Source organism: Lycium ferocissimum, chromosome 2 (assembly GCF_029784015.1).
Source record: "Lycium ferocissimum isolate CSIRO_LF1 chromosome 2, AGI_CSIRO_Lferr_CH_V1, whole genome shotgun sequence".
NCBI lineage: Eukaryota > Viridiplantae > Streptophyta > Magnoliopsida > Solanales > Solanaceae > Lycium > Lycium ferocissimum.
In genome coordinates, this window is record NC_081343.1 from 45,659,929 (window position 1) to 45,675,850 (window position 15,922).

Here is a 15,922-nt window from a genome sequence, read left to right on the forward strand (position 1 = left end):
GAACACACACAACAAAATTTTCAAAATTTAAATTAGAAGTATCTAATAAGACACTTTATCATGTGTTTAAATTTTTAATTGAAATAGACCTCAAGTAAAATATTCTGATAAGTTTAGGGATTATGAATGTATCAAAAAACTATCTATTCACACAATGTAATGTTCTACCGAACGAATATCCTTTGGACAAGGGTGATTCTGGCACGAGCCCATTGAACCTCCGTATTATGTTATCTATGCTTTCATATAAAAGTTGTATAAAAAGAAAAGCAAACAAGAAACAAAACAAGTGGAACACAAGCCAATCATGGGTTTGCACGAAGATATTGAAGAAAAAAGAAACAGTTCACATGTAGTTTAGGCTGTAGGCACGGCCTATAGCCTATACAAACAAAGAAGATGCACCCATTGTTTGTCCAGGTTGTCATTCTCAATTTATTAAATAAAAAAAATCAAACCCCAAATCTAAATCTTTTTAAAATTATTATTTCTCTAAAATGGTACTAATTGTTTAGTATAATATATAATCTCAATTTATGTGAATGTATTTAGAGTATGAGCATTCAACACCTAAATTCAATGTATAATTTTCTTCTAAAAATTTAGATGATATATTTTAAAATTATAATATGTCAACATAATTAATAATTAAAAAATATTTAGGGCAAAGAAAAAATTACTTTACAAACAATAATATATTCATATAAAATGAGAAGTATCAATCTTATCCACTTGAACAAATATCAAATTGAAGTAATTATATGTTTGCAATTTTTATTTGTCACTAAAATACGGAGGCAAGAAGTCGTGTCAGGAATCCTTCTAAAGGTGAAAAGAAGAATCTTTTCTTTTTAAATTAACGGCTGTTCTCACTCTAATTTAGATTAGAAAAAATTATCGCTAACATAATCATGTATTACTTGTCGAATCCAACTTGTTAATTATTCGAGATGAAACAAAACTTTATTGTTAATTATAGCTACAAAGTACGGACATGCCAACTTGTTCTTGGATAATAATACACTTTTATTGAAAATGTCACGCAAAATCAATGTACAACGAACATGTTACCCATCTCATCCTCAAAACTTTTTAATGTTACTTTGTCTTTCACAAAAAGCAAAAAAAGTAACCATGCCACTTTAGCATCCTTAGTCCACACTCCATAAGTCCACTATTACGGTTAGAGTGTTCAGATCAAATTGAAAAATTAAATTAAAGGACTAAAAAAATTGAATACTATTTAATGTGGTTCGGTATAAAATTCAACAAATTGTTATATAAATATATGATTTTTCAAAAAAATATGTCTAAAAATACATTTGTGGTCCTCGCATAAGATGTAATATCCAATAAAACTATAATTGTAATGCATCTATCTTATGTACTTGAAATGATACTTGATTTTAGTGTGCTTATGAGATTGACTCCTCAATATTTCTCCGATAAAAATATTTTAATAGATCATATATTCATCAATTCACTGAATTCTTAGTAAGCATAAATTGACTTATCTAAGTTTTATCCATAACTCTAATAAAGATGGATTGACTCCACATTTTATGTGACACGTAAAAGTCAATAAAAATCAAACCTACCAAATCGATAGAGTAGGTCTGGTTTTGATTTTGGTAAATATCAAACCAATTTAACCAACAAAAAAATATATATATCTAACCAAACCAAGCCAACCCATAAACACCCCTAATTACAATTATAATTTTTTTTTTTACTTCGTCGGGGTTAATCTTTGTTGAGACTTCACTGATTATAAATTTGAAGATCATTCACGCGTTTGCGTTTGTTTTAGATTAGAAAATAGATATTCCGTTCGTGTTCATGTGACTAACATTTCATTTGAATTCATTTCATAAGAATAATAACTTTATAAACTTAAAAACAATTAAACTTAGACTTTCAACTTTATTCTTAATGAGGAGCTTTTATAACCACACAAATATGGTGAAACATTAAAACTACAGGTTTCAAATATTGTATAACCATACAAGTATAATGACATGTTTATGATCACAAATTTTAAAAATCTCACTTTCTTTCTCAAAATTCCGTGCTAATTCAATTTTTTTACATATAAATTGGGACTGAGGGAGCTATAAAAAACAATTGTAACAAGCAACATGTACGTAGCTGACGGTTGAACTTGAAAGGAGATTTACTGTGATGCTTTTAAGGTCGGATTGAGAGGAGAAAATTAGAGGTTATATAAGGTTAAGTTTGTGATTCAATTGTTAGGATGTTATTTGAGTTAAGCCTCAAAGCGATACAATTATGAGAGGGGATAATACCTTAATAATTAGATATGAGTTGCGACAAATTTACGTTATATATATTGTTAGTATATTTAATTGAATATAACATGTTAATATTCTATTTTCTAGGTTACCATACATATTGTTTTAGATAAAATAAAACTATGCAGTGTTCATGTACATAATTTAAATTCGAAAAATTACTCCGCGTTATTTTTGGGACACAAAATAAATTGTTTAAAAATAGCAGAATTGATTTCTAAAAAGTGGTTCTACAAATAATTCAATCCTAAATCACATTCAAACACAAAAATTTGGAACTATTTTGGAATCCGAAAGGCACAAATATTTGGAAGTTTCTTGAATTTTCTATGGACAGTTTTCTAATAGCAATGGTGGTTTTGAAAGACCGATAGTCGCCCTTAGTTTGAACCAAGTTGTTACACAGATCCCTTTCCTTTTTCGTCTTTTACAAGAGCTTTGATAGAGTTGAATACAAACAAAATAAGGTAAGTTCACATGCCTTTGTTCCTTCAATTAGCGTTATCCACCTTTTAAGCACTAATAAACAAAGGGATCCTAATCCATCTTAAACCCTACTTGTTTATACCTTTTTTAATGAAAGTGGTGTAAATAATAATTTATGCTCGTCTCGATTATTTCATCGAAATATTATCAAAATATTATTGTAGTTGACTCTCTCGAATCACTAGTAGATTTAATCGTCGATAACCTTGCACACCAAGAATTTAATAACCTATTCGGCAAAACTTCTGAAAGGTGCCATTCTTTTTAAGATAGACTAAAAGAAAAGTGTGTCATATAAATTGAAACAAAGGGATTACTTATTTTAAAGAATAAAGAAAAATGTGTTTTGGTCAATTTTTATGAATGAATAATTGTTTTGAAATAGTAGAAGAAACTATTTTTCAGCTTTAAACAAAACAAGTTGTTTTTAAAAGTTTAACTAAAAGGCAAATATAAAAAATCACCAACCGATTTCTTGTACTACTTAAATTTGACCTCTAGTAGGCGATTGGCCATGAAAAACAAATATTTTTCACTTTATTTGGTATTTTAGAGTTAAAGTTGAAGATGGAGTTGTGTTTGGTTATAGTTTTTGCAAAAAATATTTGGTTGTTTGAATGTATTGAAAGTGAAAAAAGTGGAAACAAGTTTTGTGGTATTTTTCAAATTCCAATACAACTTCAAGTTGTATTTGGAATTCTCACGACCAAACGTTAATTTTCAAATAAAGTGAAAACGTTTTCCGTAAAAAAGTGAAAAAATTTCATGGCCAAACAGGCTCTAGTCTATCATATCAAAAAGATGCTAATCACGATTTAACCCCAGATGATTATCCTAAGCCGCAAGTTATTTTCTTTCTTGAACTTAAACAACGAAACGTGTCTGCTTGTGATAGCCAGTACAACATTTAATTAATCAATTTGTACTTAAGAATAGTAGGGACCTCACAATTATGTTCTCTCAATACCTTCCATTCAGCGGTCCACAAGATAAAAGGACCCGTTTGGTCATGATAAATTTTCACTTTTCTCCGGAATATCTTTTTATTTTATTTGCAAATCAGCATAGTTATATTTAAAATTTAAAAAAAAAACCTAAAATTATGTTTTTATTTTTTTTAACTTTTCTCACTTTTAGTACATTCAAACAACAAAATATTCTGAAAATTTTAGTAACTCAGTTAATTGGCTACCTTAAACTTTCATCTTGTTGATGAGTATTCGACTTCACACCTTGTAATTTCTTCTCCCGTTTTCCCTTCTTCTACCCCTATATAATAATAATAAAAAAAATGAATATTATTTATAAAAATTATAATCAAATACAACTCCATCTTCACCCGCAACTTCAAAATTACAAATAAAGTGAAAAATATTTAATTTTTCATGGCCAAACTCCTGCCATATCTATATATACACACACATATCTACACACTCAGCAAATTTTCATCTATGTTTCACATCACTTACCGACATTTCAACCACAATATTTTCCCCCCGTTCTTCTATATTACCAGCTACTTATATCCATATTGTTGTTTCAATTAAATTTAATTTGTTTTCAATTATGACTCGTCATGCTAGATTTCTGCTTAGCACCACAAACTCATCTTCAACTTCACCTTCACCGCCGTCACCCACGGCGGAGCCACCGTCAGCTATAACAGTAGAATCCGATTTCGTCGTAATATTAGCAGCTCTTCTCTGTGCCCTAATTTGCGTTGTCGGTCTAATCGCCGTCGCTAGATGCGCTTGGCTCCGCCGTGGAACCCCCGTTACCTCCGGCGCCGGTCAACTGTCATCGGCGGCGAATAAAGGATTGAAGAAGAAAGTATTACAGTCGTTGCCGAAATTCACTTACGACCCTACAAGTACGACGGCGAATGTTGCGCCGTCGTATACGGCGGAGTGTGCGATTTGTTTGGCGGAGTATGTTGTAGGAGATGAGATCCGTGTGTTGCCACAGTGTGGACATAGTTTTCATGTTCAGTGTATTGATACTTGGCTTGGTTCACATTCTTCGTGTCCTTCTTGTCGACAAATACTCGTCGTTGCGAGATGCCGGAAGTGCGGTGAGTTTCCGGCTGTTTCCGGTAAATCTGACTGTGCTCCGGTAACACCTCCGGCATGTGCTACATCGACTAATAGCTCAAGTAATTTCTTGGTCTAGGAAAAAAAAAGAAATTAGATTTAAATTACGTGCAGTTTTACCTGTAGTAACAAATCAGTTACTGTGTTATGCAAGTTAGGTTACTCATGTAGGGGAAGTTAAATGTAATTAATCTTTATTACTACTACATCTTTCAAGTGAGACCTGTGTAAATTTCTATTTTACAGTTTTAGTGTATGTTGAAGTTAAATTATTACCAGAGATAAAGGTAAAAAACACATCTAAATTATCATTTGGTTGTGATTTTCATGCTTCAACTATCGTTCCATTTTTATTATTTGAACTATCATCATCTATGTGTTAAAATAGACGGTGGTAGTTCAAGTAGGAAAATGAAGTAACTGATACCTGGAGTGTGAAATTTGAAAAAAATTGATAGTTCAGATCAGATGTGGTTTTTTACGATTAACTATGATTACTAGTCACATTGTAAAAAAACCAAGTAGGTAGGATGGTGACCTCGTGGGCTAAGAGGAATTAAGCACCGACCAATTATTGTAATAACTGTAAGATGGTGAAGGTGTAATAATCTAGACATGGACTCCATTGAAGCTGGTGAGGGGTATGCTTCAGTTTGTCAAGTAGTAGCAGGAGTACATAATAAAGAAGAAGGAACGTGCTTGTGATGTGAATCAGTAGAAGGTGACAAACGTGAAATGATAGGCTTTTGTTGGCTTCTTGTTGGAAAAGGCCAAGTAGTAATGTAACTCTGATGAAAGTGGTAGGGCAATTGACAAGAAATTGCTGCAACTCTGAGTTGGAGGGCATCCTTTGCTTAGCTAGTTATTAATTGTACATTTTGTTTCTCTAATTTTTTTTTTGATAATCATTTGCTTTTCAAAATCTATTGACCCAAAATATAATAATGAAAAAAGAATTAAAAATAGGTGAATCAGGGCCAATTTGTTGTTCCATATGTGAATTTCTTTTGTTTTTATTCACTTTTACGATAAATTACACCTCCCTGTAAATTTAGTAATAGCTCATTTTGACTAGCTTCGTACCGTAAGAATAGTCTTCACTAAGATAGTATTAATTATTGAATTATTTTCAATAACAGTAGAGCGTTAATTGTTGCAAAAGAAGTGGAAAGTTGACCCCGTTTCCCTTACGTAATAAAATAGTGCACCACAGCCTTATCTAAATGGAAACTTCTAGTTGAATGTGAATACGGTGGTTAATATAGGAGGAAAATTACAAAAATGGTCCCTTAAACTTTGGGATAGGTCTAAAATAATCCCTCAAGTATACGATTGAACAGTTTGTTCTATTAAAATAGCACCTCATTTGGAAATCTTCTTGTTTTCCACTGCCAAAATTTGTTAAATGGAGACCAGAAGTGTTCACTTTTGACAACTTAAAGGGTAAAAATGTTCCAAGATTATACTTAAAAGACTATTGGCTTAACCTTCTCCGCTTAGTGCATTTCGTGCTCAATCTTATTTTTAATTTTTTGTTTTGTATACACATACATAATCTGAGTTAAAAGTAATGGATTAGTTGAACCCACTAACTCACTAGTTTAGATCCTCCTATGCATAAAGTGACTACATCATCTTAACCATTTTTAACTTGAATAATAGAGATGCTGGGATGTCGAAGCATAGACATAAGTCCTAGTAATAATCTCTTTGAAATGGTAGTGGTTGACGAGTTGCCTCGTCTATCATTTAGTCATTGTTCACAAATGATTCTAGTACTATAGATTAAAAGGTACTTTACATGTGGGCAACTTGCGGTAGTAGGAAAAGAAGGATGACCAAACTATAAAAAACAGACTTCAGCTTCCTTTTACAATCAAAGAAAGAAGATATAGCCAATCTAAAACGGATCCCACGACTGTATGCGAAGTTAAAGGCGCAAGGGGTTCGTTCGGACCTCTGTATTGAAAATTACGCTTTATATATAAGTTTAAAATTATTTATTATATCAGAGTCAAATGCTTTCTGGCTTTTCGTGTGTATATATTTATATTATGATTTATGAACCCCTTATTGGTGAAAACTCTGACTCCGTCATTCTCTATAAATGTAACTAAATTCATTATTTTTTACACGAACTACTACACACATACCAAAAGATTAAATGTATACACACAGCATATCTGACTTCAGATTTTGGATTTGCATATGATATCATCTATGCACGACCTTGAAAGCAATTTCCAATTTCCTCCTCAAAAGGAGGAACATCTCCAAAAGAGAACTGGAAATACTAATAAAGCTAGCTAGATAGAGACGAAGAGTGGATGCAAATTAATGTTTCTTTATTGCACCCAACTTGTCATTCTCTAGCCACAAAAACACTCGGAAAAAAACTAAACATCTCTTTTACAAAAAAAAGACTATAAAAAAATAATTAACTATGTGATCGAAAAGGGGAGATGAATATCAGCGTAAGTGCCTTTTAAGAAGATATTTATGAATATCAGCGTAAGTGCCTTTTAAGAAGATATTTATACTTAAAATTAGTAATTTTGGCCGACAATATTATATGCTAAGTATCCTTGACTAATAACCACCATTCTTTTCTTAGAAAGGTTTGGCTAATGTTGGGAGAGACATTGTTCCACGGGCCGGCCGGAGTAAAGCGTTGCACTAAATATATAGGTATTGTAATGTGTGCCATGATTTTAAAATACTCCCACTGTCTCAAATTATCTGTCGTGAACTCGTAATTTTTAAAAATATTTATCTTAAATAATTTATCATTTTAAAAGTTCAAGAAAATTAATTATATTTTTTCATTTTACCTTTAGTAGTTATCGTTCTTGAAGACTGCAAATACCTCAATTATGAGAAGAGGACACATAAATAAAGTAAATATCTAATAAAGAGAGATTATATCTTAAGACATAAGTAAGAGTAATCAAAACCCCTCTTAATTAATATTTGTTTTTAAAGATATTTAAAAGAGAAATATGACAAATAATTTGAGACCGAGAGAATAATAATTTCACGCAACCCTTTGAACTTTCAGGATTTGTTTGGACATCACTGTGTAATTATATATTGTATAATTATTGCTATCGATGCTTTCAAAATGTCTTCCTTAGGCTGGGGCAATACAATAATGAGTAGTTCTCTTCACGACCTCATTCCCTCGAGAGCAAGATATCGGTTGAGATGAAGTCACGAACAAACCTAACATCATGTTTGATTGCACACAAGTGATAATTATATGGTTACAAATTTTTAAAAATAAATAGTAATTATCAAAAAGTTAAATAAGTGTTTCTTAGTATGATCAACATGTGTTTAATTATTGACAAATATGCGTGTATTTGAGACACATTAAATAATGTTATTCATTTTACTCCATATTTGAATTTTGAAGTACATATTTTTATTTTGAAAGATATTTTGAATATAATTACATTATATTATTACAAAAACTTTGACCCAACCCCAACCCCCAAAAATTAAAGAATGTAATTTACATCACTGTAATTACAATCAATTCAGAAGTTATGCTATCGATCATAACTTTTAACTTTATGTCACATATTTAACTAACACTTAAATACTATTATCAAGCTTTAACACTTAAAAAGTTTCATTTATACACTATTCTTTTTGTTAACAGTATTTTCAATCTTTGATATAAAGTTTTTTTCCCAATCAATACCAAAATTTGTTTTTTTCCTCCTCCACGGCCCCCCTTTTTTGGCGGGTGACTGTTAAAGGGTTAATGATGAAAAAAAAGTGTTAAATAAAGGGTTAAAGATAAAACAAAGACTAAAGTAAAACAAAGACAGGCGAAAGCTTTAAAACAAATGTAGTGCGCATTATTTAAGGTGATTGATGTAGCTTCCAAGTTTAACTGCCTACCAAATTAAAGTTAGAAATGCTTCGACATAGGGAGCAACTTGCTTAGTCTAATCCCAAATACTGGCAAAAAGTTACAAAAATAGATAGAGATAAAACCCCACCACCATAACCAAAAACTCTTATCATTGGGTTAAATACAAAATGGAAGGTGAAATACTCAATGGTCAATAATACAATCAACTTGTTCCAGTCAAATAATCAAGCATCAACTTGTATAGGCAAAGGCTGGCAGGTAAATATTTGATCATATTCGATGTTTCTATCAAATCGAAAAATTTAATTTTAGTAGTTAAAATCAAAGTAAAAATATATATATTACTCAACTATGGTCTAGTGATAAATTTGTGTATAAAAAGCACATGCCTTGCATTTATTGATTTGATATAATTACCGAGTAAGATTAAGTTTTTATCAGGATTGCACAACTAATTAAGAAAGTTCCCAATAACTAATGTAGGCAGGTAAAAATAGATATTATTTGCTCTACATAGGTATATCAAGAAGATATCTCCTAGGATAATCAAAAGTTTATTTTATAAATAAAGGGGATGCAGATATCTAGTTTTTATGACAAGGAAAAGTGCACAAGATATTTCAATGTTTCACATAATAAATCATGATTACATATTACTATTAAACTATGATTGAGTGCTAAACTTATCCTTGTATTAAAAATAAATGAAAGTTTCCAATAGCTAATGTAGACAGGTAGGAATTGATCTACATAGGTAAAATCAAGAAAATATCCCCTCGGACTATCAAAAGCTTATTTTATCCAAAAAGGGGCTGCAAAAATCTAGTTTCCATTACAGGATAAGTGCACAAGAGATATTTCTATTTTTCACATAAAAAAGCATGATCACTAAGCCCACTTCCAAGAACACATCCTAAAGATACTTAGGAAGTTGCAGATCCTATTGAATATGACATCCAATTAGGTTGTTTTCATGGCTTTCCCCCATATATTCCATTGCTTTTACTGTTTTATCTACATTGCATTCTAGATGACACCAGAAACCAATCTTTAAATTTTTAGTAAACCAAAGTAAACTGGGATGAAATGTCACGGAACTTTAGTGAAGACAAGAAATGTCTAAGTACCTTAGGTCATGGTCTCATGGATGCCCTATCCCATTGGCATATTCTGAAAGGAGTTGAACTATGTGAACATTCATTAGAAAAGACATATTGTTGGTGATATTACAATGAAATTACAATTACAATTGAAAAATAAAAATATCTTCGGCTGAGGCCTTGATATCTCGCTTCTCTTTAAGGAGATTCAAGCCCATCGTAGCAAATCTATTGGTCCAACAAGAATCTTTCGACTTGTCCCTCCGGGATACAACGCCCGATCACGTCGTATAACTCAACAAACTCTGGACAAGATGTTGAGTCCAAAGCTCCACCAAAAAGAAGAACACCTTCCTTCAACTAATAAACTCTCTTTTAATTTCCTCACTTTTTAAGAACTCTCCAAAGTATATATTTTCCTCTACCTCCACAAAATAAAGATGACAAACTATTTATAGTTGAAAAATTCATCCTTAAATTGAATTGGATGAAAGAGTGGAATAATGGTGTATTAAAATGATGAGAATGTGGAGTAGTAAATAAGATAATGGAGAGAAGAGTTTCATAAGAAGTAATGGCCATACTCAGCCAAGTAACGTTGGGAAACTGAAAGACTAAAAGGACACACCATTACTGCCTATTAAGGTCACTTTAAGGCACACAAAACGTAAGAAATCAATCTGCTATCGATGCTCTTTAATATTCACAACGTGCAGATCCTAGTAGGCCTTAGAAAGGCACTTTATAACAAGATCCTATTAGGCCTTAAAAAGGCACTTTATGACACATTCATTTTTAATATAAAAATGTCCAAAAGAACCATCAATCCCCCACTCATTTTTAATATTAAACAAGAGAGTATATCAGTTGAAGGTAGATTATTATGCTTAATGAAGGTGTGCTCTGCATTGAACCTCCATTTAATAAAACAATAATCTTTACTCCAGAGCCGTAGTGGTCTCAGACTTGAACTATGACTGCTTTAGAGAAATAAAGAATTACTGCTTACACATAATAATCAAGGTGTTGACATGAGCTTTAACAGCCAGCACATTACGGCCTTGTGCTATCCCGATTTTCATGAGTGCATTTGAGAATGAGCCCAATTCTCATAGGAAGCGGCCTACTTCCACACTCACATAGGTGAAATCTGTCAAGTGTGCTTCTGTAACTTAACACCCCACTCATACGAGCTACAGAATTTCATTAAGAGTTTATAAACTCAACCTCCACAAACTGTTACAGAATAATGCACCCACACCATAGGGAGGGAATAAATAAAATAGTGCATTTTTCTCAACAAGTCATCATATGATTCGTTTTTCCCATTGAACCTGGTTATAGGATCTCTAGTCGCCAGGTTGGGTTTCCTCATATACGACTCATGAATTTATGAGTTTCAATCCCATCCCCCTCGATGTGCTCCAGACTCTTTCTCTTGCCAAGACCTTGGTTAGTGGATCTGCAAGATTATCACAAGATTTGACATAATCAACGTTAATGGTACCACTTGTCAAATATGATCTCACAAGATCGTGTTTTCTCCTTATAGTCCGGATTTACCGTTATAATAACGGTTTTGAACTCTACCAATTGCGGTGTTATCACAATGAATTAAAATAGGAGGAATTGGTTTTTCAAAATAAGGAATTTGAAATAATAAATCTCTTAACCAATTCGCTTCTTCACTAGCTGAAGCTAAAGCAATTAGTTCAGCCTCCATGGTAGAGTTAGCAATAATAGTTTGTTTTTTTTTTATTTCCAACAAATAGCACCACCTGCCAACGTAAAAATACAACCAGTGATAGAACAGGAATCACCAGATAAAGTGTTCTAATCTGCATCAGAAAAGCCTTCAAGCACAGCAGGATATTTTTTTATAAAACAAGCCATAGGTTTTTGTACCAACTAAATATTTCATAACTCTCGTTATGGCATGCCGATGTTCACTACCTGGCTTGCTTGTAAACCTACTAAGTACTCCAACTGCATACGCAATATCGTGCCTCGTGCAATCGGTCACATATCTCAAACTTCCAATTAAGCTAGCATATTCCTTTTGATTTATCACATCATTTTCAGTTTGAACAGGAAACAAGTGAACACTTGAATCAAAAGGAGTTACAACATGCTTGCAATCAAGAAAGTTATATTTTTTCAAAATTTTCTCAACATAGTGTGACTGGTCAAGGAATATTTCATCACATGTTTTAGTAATTTTTATTTCAAGAATTAAATTTGCCTCACCAAGATCTTTCATGTCAAAATGGCTTCTAAGAATATTTTTGGTTTCACCAATAACATTCATATTAGAGCCAAAGATCAATAAATCATCAACATATAGGCAAACAATAACATGTGAATTATTCCAAGACTTATGATAAATGCACTTATCACACTCATTTGTTTTAAAACCATTCTCAATCATGCAGGAATCAAATTTCTCATGCCATTGCTTTGGTGCCTGTTTCAAGCCATATAGGGATTTAGTAAGTTTACATACTTTGCTTTCTTGGCTGCTTCAACAAAACATTCGGGTTGTTCCATATAAATTTCCTCATTTAGGTCCCCATTTAAAAAAGCAGTTTTTACATCCATTTGGTGAATATGCAAATCAAAAATTGCAAAGAATAGCAATTAAAAGCCTTATGGATGTAATTCTAGTTACTGGGAGAAAAAGTATCAAAAAATTCTAGGCCTTCTAGTTGTTTAAAACCTTTAGCAACTAGTCTAGCCTTATATTTATCAACAGAGCCATCCGGTTTTAACTTTTTTCTAAGGACCCATTTACACCCAATTATTTTACAACCCGGTGGTAAATCAACTAACTTCCAAGTTTTATTGAAAATAAGTGATTCCATTTCATCATTTACAGCCTCTTTCCAAAAAATAACATCATGTGAAGATAAAGCTTCTTGTAAATTGAGAGGGTCATGTCCAACATTAAAAACATAAAATCAGGACCAAAATCTTTTTCTACTCTAGCTCTTTTACTTCTTCTTAGCTCAAAATCATCACTTTCTTTATTTTTCAAAACAGAAGTAGAAGAACTAGGTAGTGATAAAATATTTTCGTTAGTCCTATGTCCCCCACTATTTTTAGAATCAAATGGAAATTTATTTTCATGAAAAATAGCATCACCTGATTCTATTATTATATTATCTTCAAGACTAAAAAATCTATAGGTTGTACTATTTGAAGCATAACCAAGAAAAGCCCAAGTAGTAACTCTTTTACCCAATTTAGTTATTTTTGGGATCCATTAACCTTGCATAAGCTAGACAACCCCAAACTCTTAGATATCCCAAATTTGGCTTGTGACCTTTCCACAATTCAAATGGCGTTAATTTTGTCTTTTTATGAGGCACACGATTCAACACATAACAAGCAGTTAAAATAGCTTCACCCCAAAAATTTAGAGGTGCACTAGACTCAATAAGCATGGCATTAGTCAACTCAACCAAAGTTCTATTTTTTCTCTCCGCTACACCATTAGACGCAGGAGAATAAGGTGGAGTAGTTTTATGAATCATTCCCAATGATCTAACAAAAGAATTAAACTCATTAGACTCATATTCACGGCCTCTATCACTTCTAATTCTTTTTATTTTTCTACCAAACTGATTTTCAACTTCATGGAGATAAATTTTAAAATTTTCAAAAGCATCACTTTTATTTTTCATCAAGAAAACATATGTATACTTAGAAAAATCATCAATAAAAGTAATAAAATATCTATTTCCTCCACGAGTTAAAATTCCTCCAAGTTCACAAATATCAGTATGAATTAACTCTAACAATTCAGTTTTTCTTTCAACTTGAAAATGAGGCCTTTTTGTGATTTTGGCTTTACTACAAGCCTCACATTTTTCAAAATCCTTTTTAATCATTGGGATTAATCCTAGACTACTCATGATTCCCACATAACGATTATTAATATGACACAAACGAGCATGCCAAAAATTAGTAGAAGAAAGCATGTAAGCAGAACTAGTAACTTTATTCATCTCAACATTCAACTTGAACATCCCATCACAAGCATACCCCTTTCCCACAAAAATACCTTTTTTCACTATTACATATTGATTAGACTCAATAATTTGCTTGAAGCCTGCTTTATTAAGAAAAAAACTAGACATTAATTTTTTTTCTCATGAAAGGAGTAAAAAGTACATCTGTTAATGTTAACACCCTTCCTGAGGTAAAGCTCAACTCGACATCTCCCTTTCCAAGCACTTGAGTAGTGTGAGACTCACCAAGCATGATGGTTTTGAGCTCCTCAAATGGAGTATACACTTTGAACCAATCTTTGTCATAGCGACCATGACGGTTTGCACCGAGAATCAGCCCACCATCCATCAACATTTTCAATCATATTTATGTTCGTTATCACCGCCACAAGTGGCTCTTTGGTAACGTTCGCCTGAGGTGTAGGACCACGTTTCCGAAACTTGCAAAATCGAGCAATATGCCCACTCTTGCCACAGACAAAGCATGGTCCTCCATTTTGTGCTTGGTTGTTACCACCATTATTTTTCTTGGGAGGTCTACCATTATTTTTCTTGAATATTTTCTTCTTAGGCTTCATTGAGGTATTTTTGTTAGCATTAGGAGCAGCATTATTTGAATTAACCAAATTTACCTTATTTGTGATGGGTTGTAAGTTGCTCTCTTCCATTTGCAAAAGTTCATCTTGGCCCCTTGCCTCTTCCTCCATGCGGATTCGCATAATCAACGTCTCAAGAGAGGTTTCTTTTTGTTTGTGGCGCATAGTTTTTTGAAATTCCTTCCATGAAGGTGGAAGTTTATCTATTATGCCACAAACAACAAGGTTATCTCTAATTTTGATCTCCTCGGACCTAAGCTCTTCAACAATCATTATAAAGTCTTGAGCTTGATCTACCACTGATTTGTTGTCCACCATTTGAAAACGAAAAAATCTACTAGCGAAGATATTTTTTCGCTCCACCTCCTCGGTATCATATTTACTCGCAACGCTTTCCAAATTTTCTTTGCGGTAAAGAGAGTAAGTTCTATCATAATAATCATAAAAATTATCTGATAGACAATTAAGTAAATAATACCGACACTTGTATGAATCTTTATCGTACTTTTCAATTTTTTCTTGAAGAGAAATAAGTTCTTCATCATTCATGGAAGAGTTGTCTACTTTATTTGGATTCTTCTCAGTTAACACATAAAAAACATTGAGAAGACTTAAGTAGAAAAGTACTTTACCCTTCCATCTCTTAAAATGAGTACCGTTGAACCGAAATGACTTGTTAAGATCTCCTACTTTGACATCCGCCGATTTTTCAATTGTAGCCATATGAATCTCCTTAAAATTGTTGGTGATATTACAATGAAATTACAATTACAATTGAAAAATAAAATGAAGAAATAAAAATATCTTCGGCTGAGACGCGGATATCTCGCTCTCTTTAAGGAGATTCAAGCCCACCGCAAAGAAATCTACTAGTCCAAGAAGAATCTTTCTGACTTGTCCCCTCCAGGATACAACAGCCCGATCACGTCGTATAACTCAACAAACTCTGGACAAGATGTTGAGTCCAAAGCTCCACCAAAAAGAAGAACACCTTCCTTCAACTAATAAACTCTCTTTTAATTTCCTCACTTTCTAAGAACTTTCCAAAGTATATATTTTCCTCTACCTCCACAAAATAAAGATGACAAACTATTTATAGTTGAAAAATTCATCCTTGAATTGAATTGGATGAAAGAGTAGAATAATGGTGTATTAAAATGATGAGAATGTGGAGTAGTAAATAAGATAATGGAGAGAATAGTTTCATAAGAAGCAATGGCCATACTCAGCCAAGTAACGTTGGGAAACTGAAAGACTAAAAGGACACACCATTACTGCCTATTAAGGTCACTTTAAGGCACACAAAACGTAAGAAATCAATCTGCTATCGATGCTCTTTAATATTCACAACGTGCAGATCCTAGTAGGCCTTAAAAAGGCACTTTATGACAAGATTCTATTAGGCCTTAAAAATGCACTTTATGACACATTCATTTTTAATATGA

The 15,922-nt window shown here is 32.5% G+C and overlaps 1 protein-coding gene across 1 annotated transcript; it reads left to right on the forward strand.

The window, feature by feature from the left end:
* The first annotated feature begins 4,222 nt into the window (after positions 1 to 4,222).
* LOC132040087 (RING-H2 finger protein ATL80-like) lies at positions 4,223 to 5,108 on the forward strand. The gene has a single exon (XM_059430706.1). It carries the CDS (start codon positions 4,365 to 4,367, stop codon positions 4,965 to 4,967), a length of 603 nt encoding a protein of 200 aa, XP_059286689.1. The 5' UTR covers positions 4,223 to 4,364; the 3' UTR covers positions 4,968 to 5,108.
* Positions 5,109 to 15,922: the final 10,814 nt, after the last annotated feature.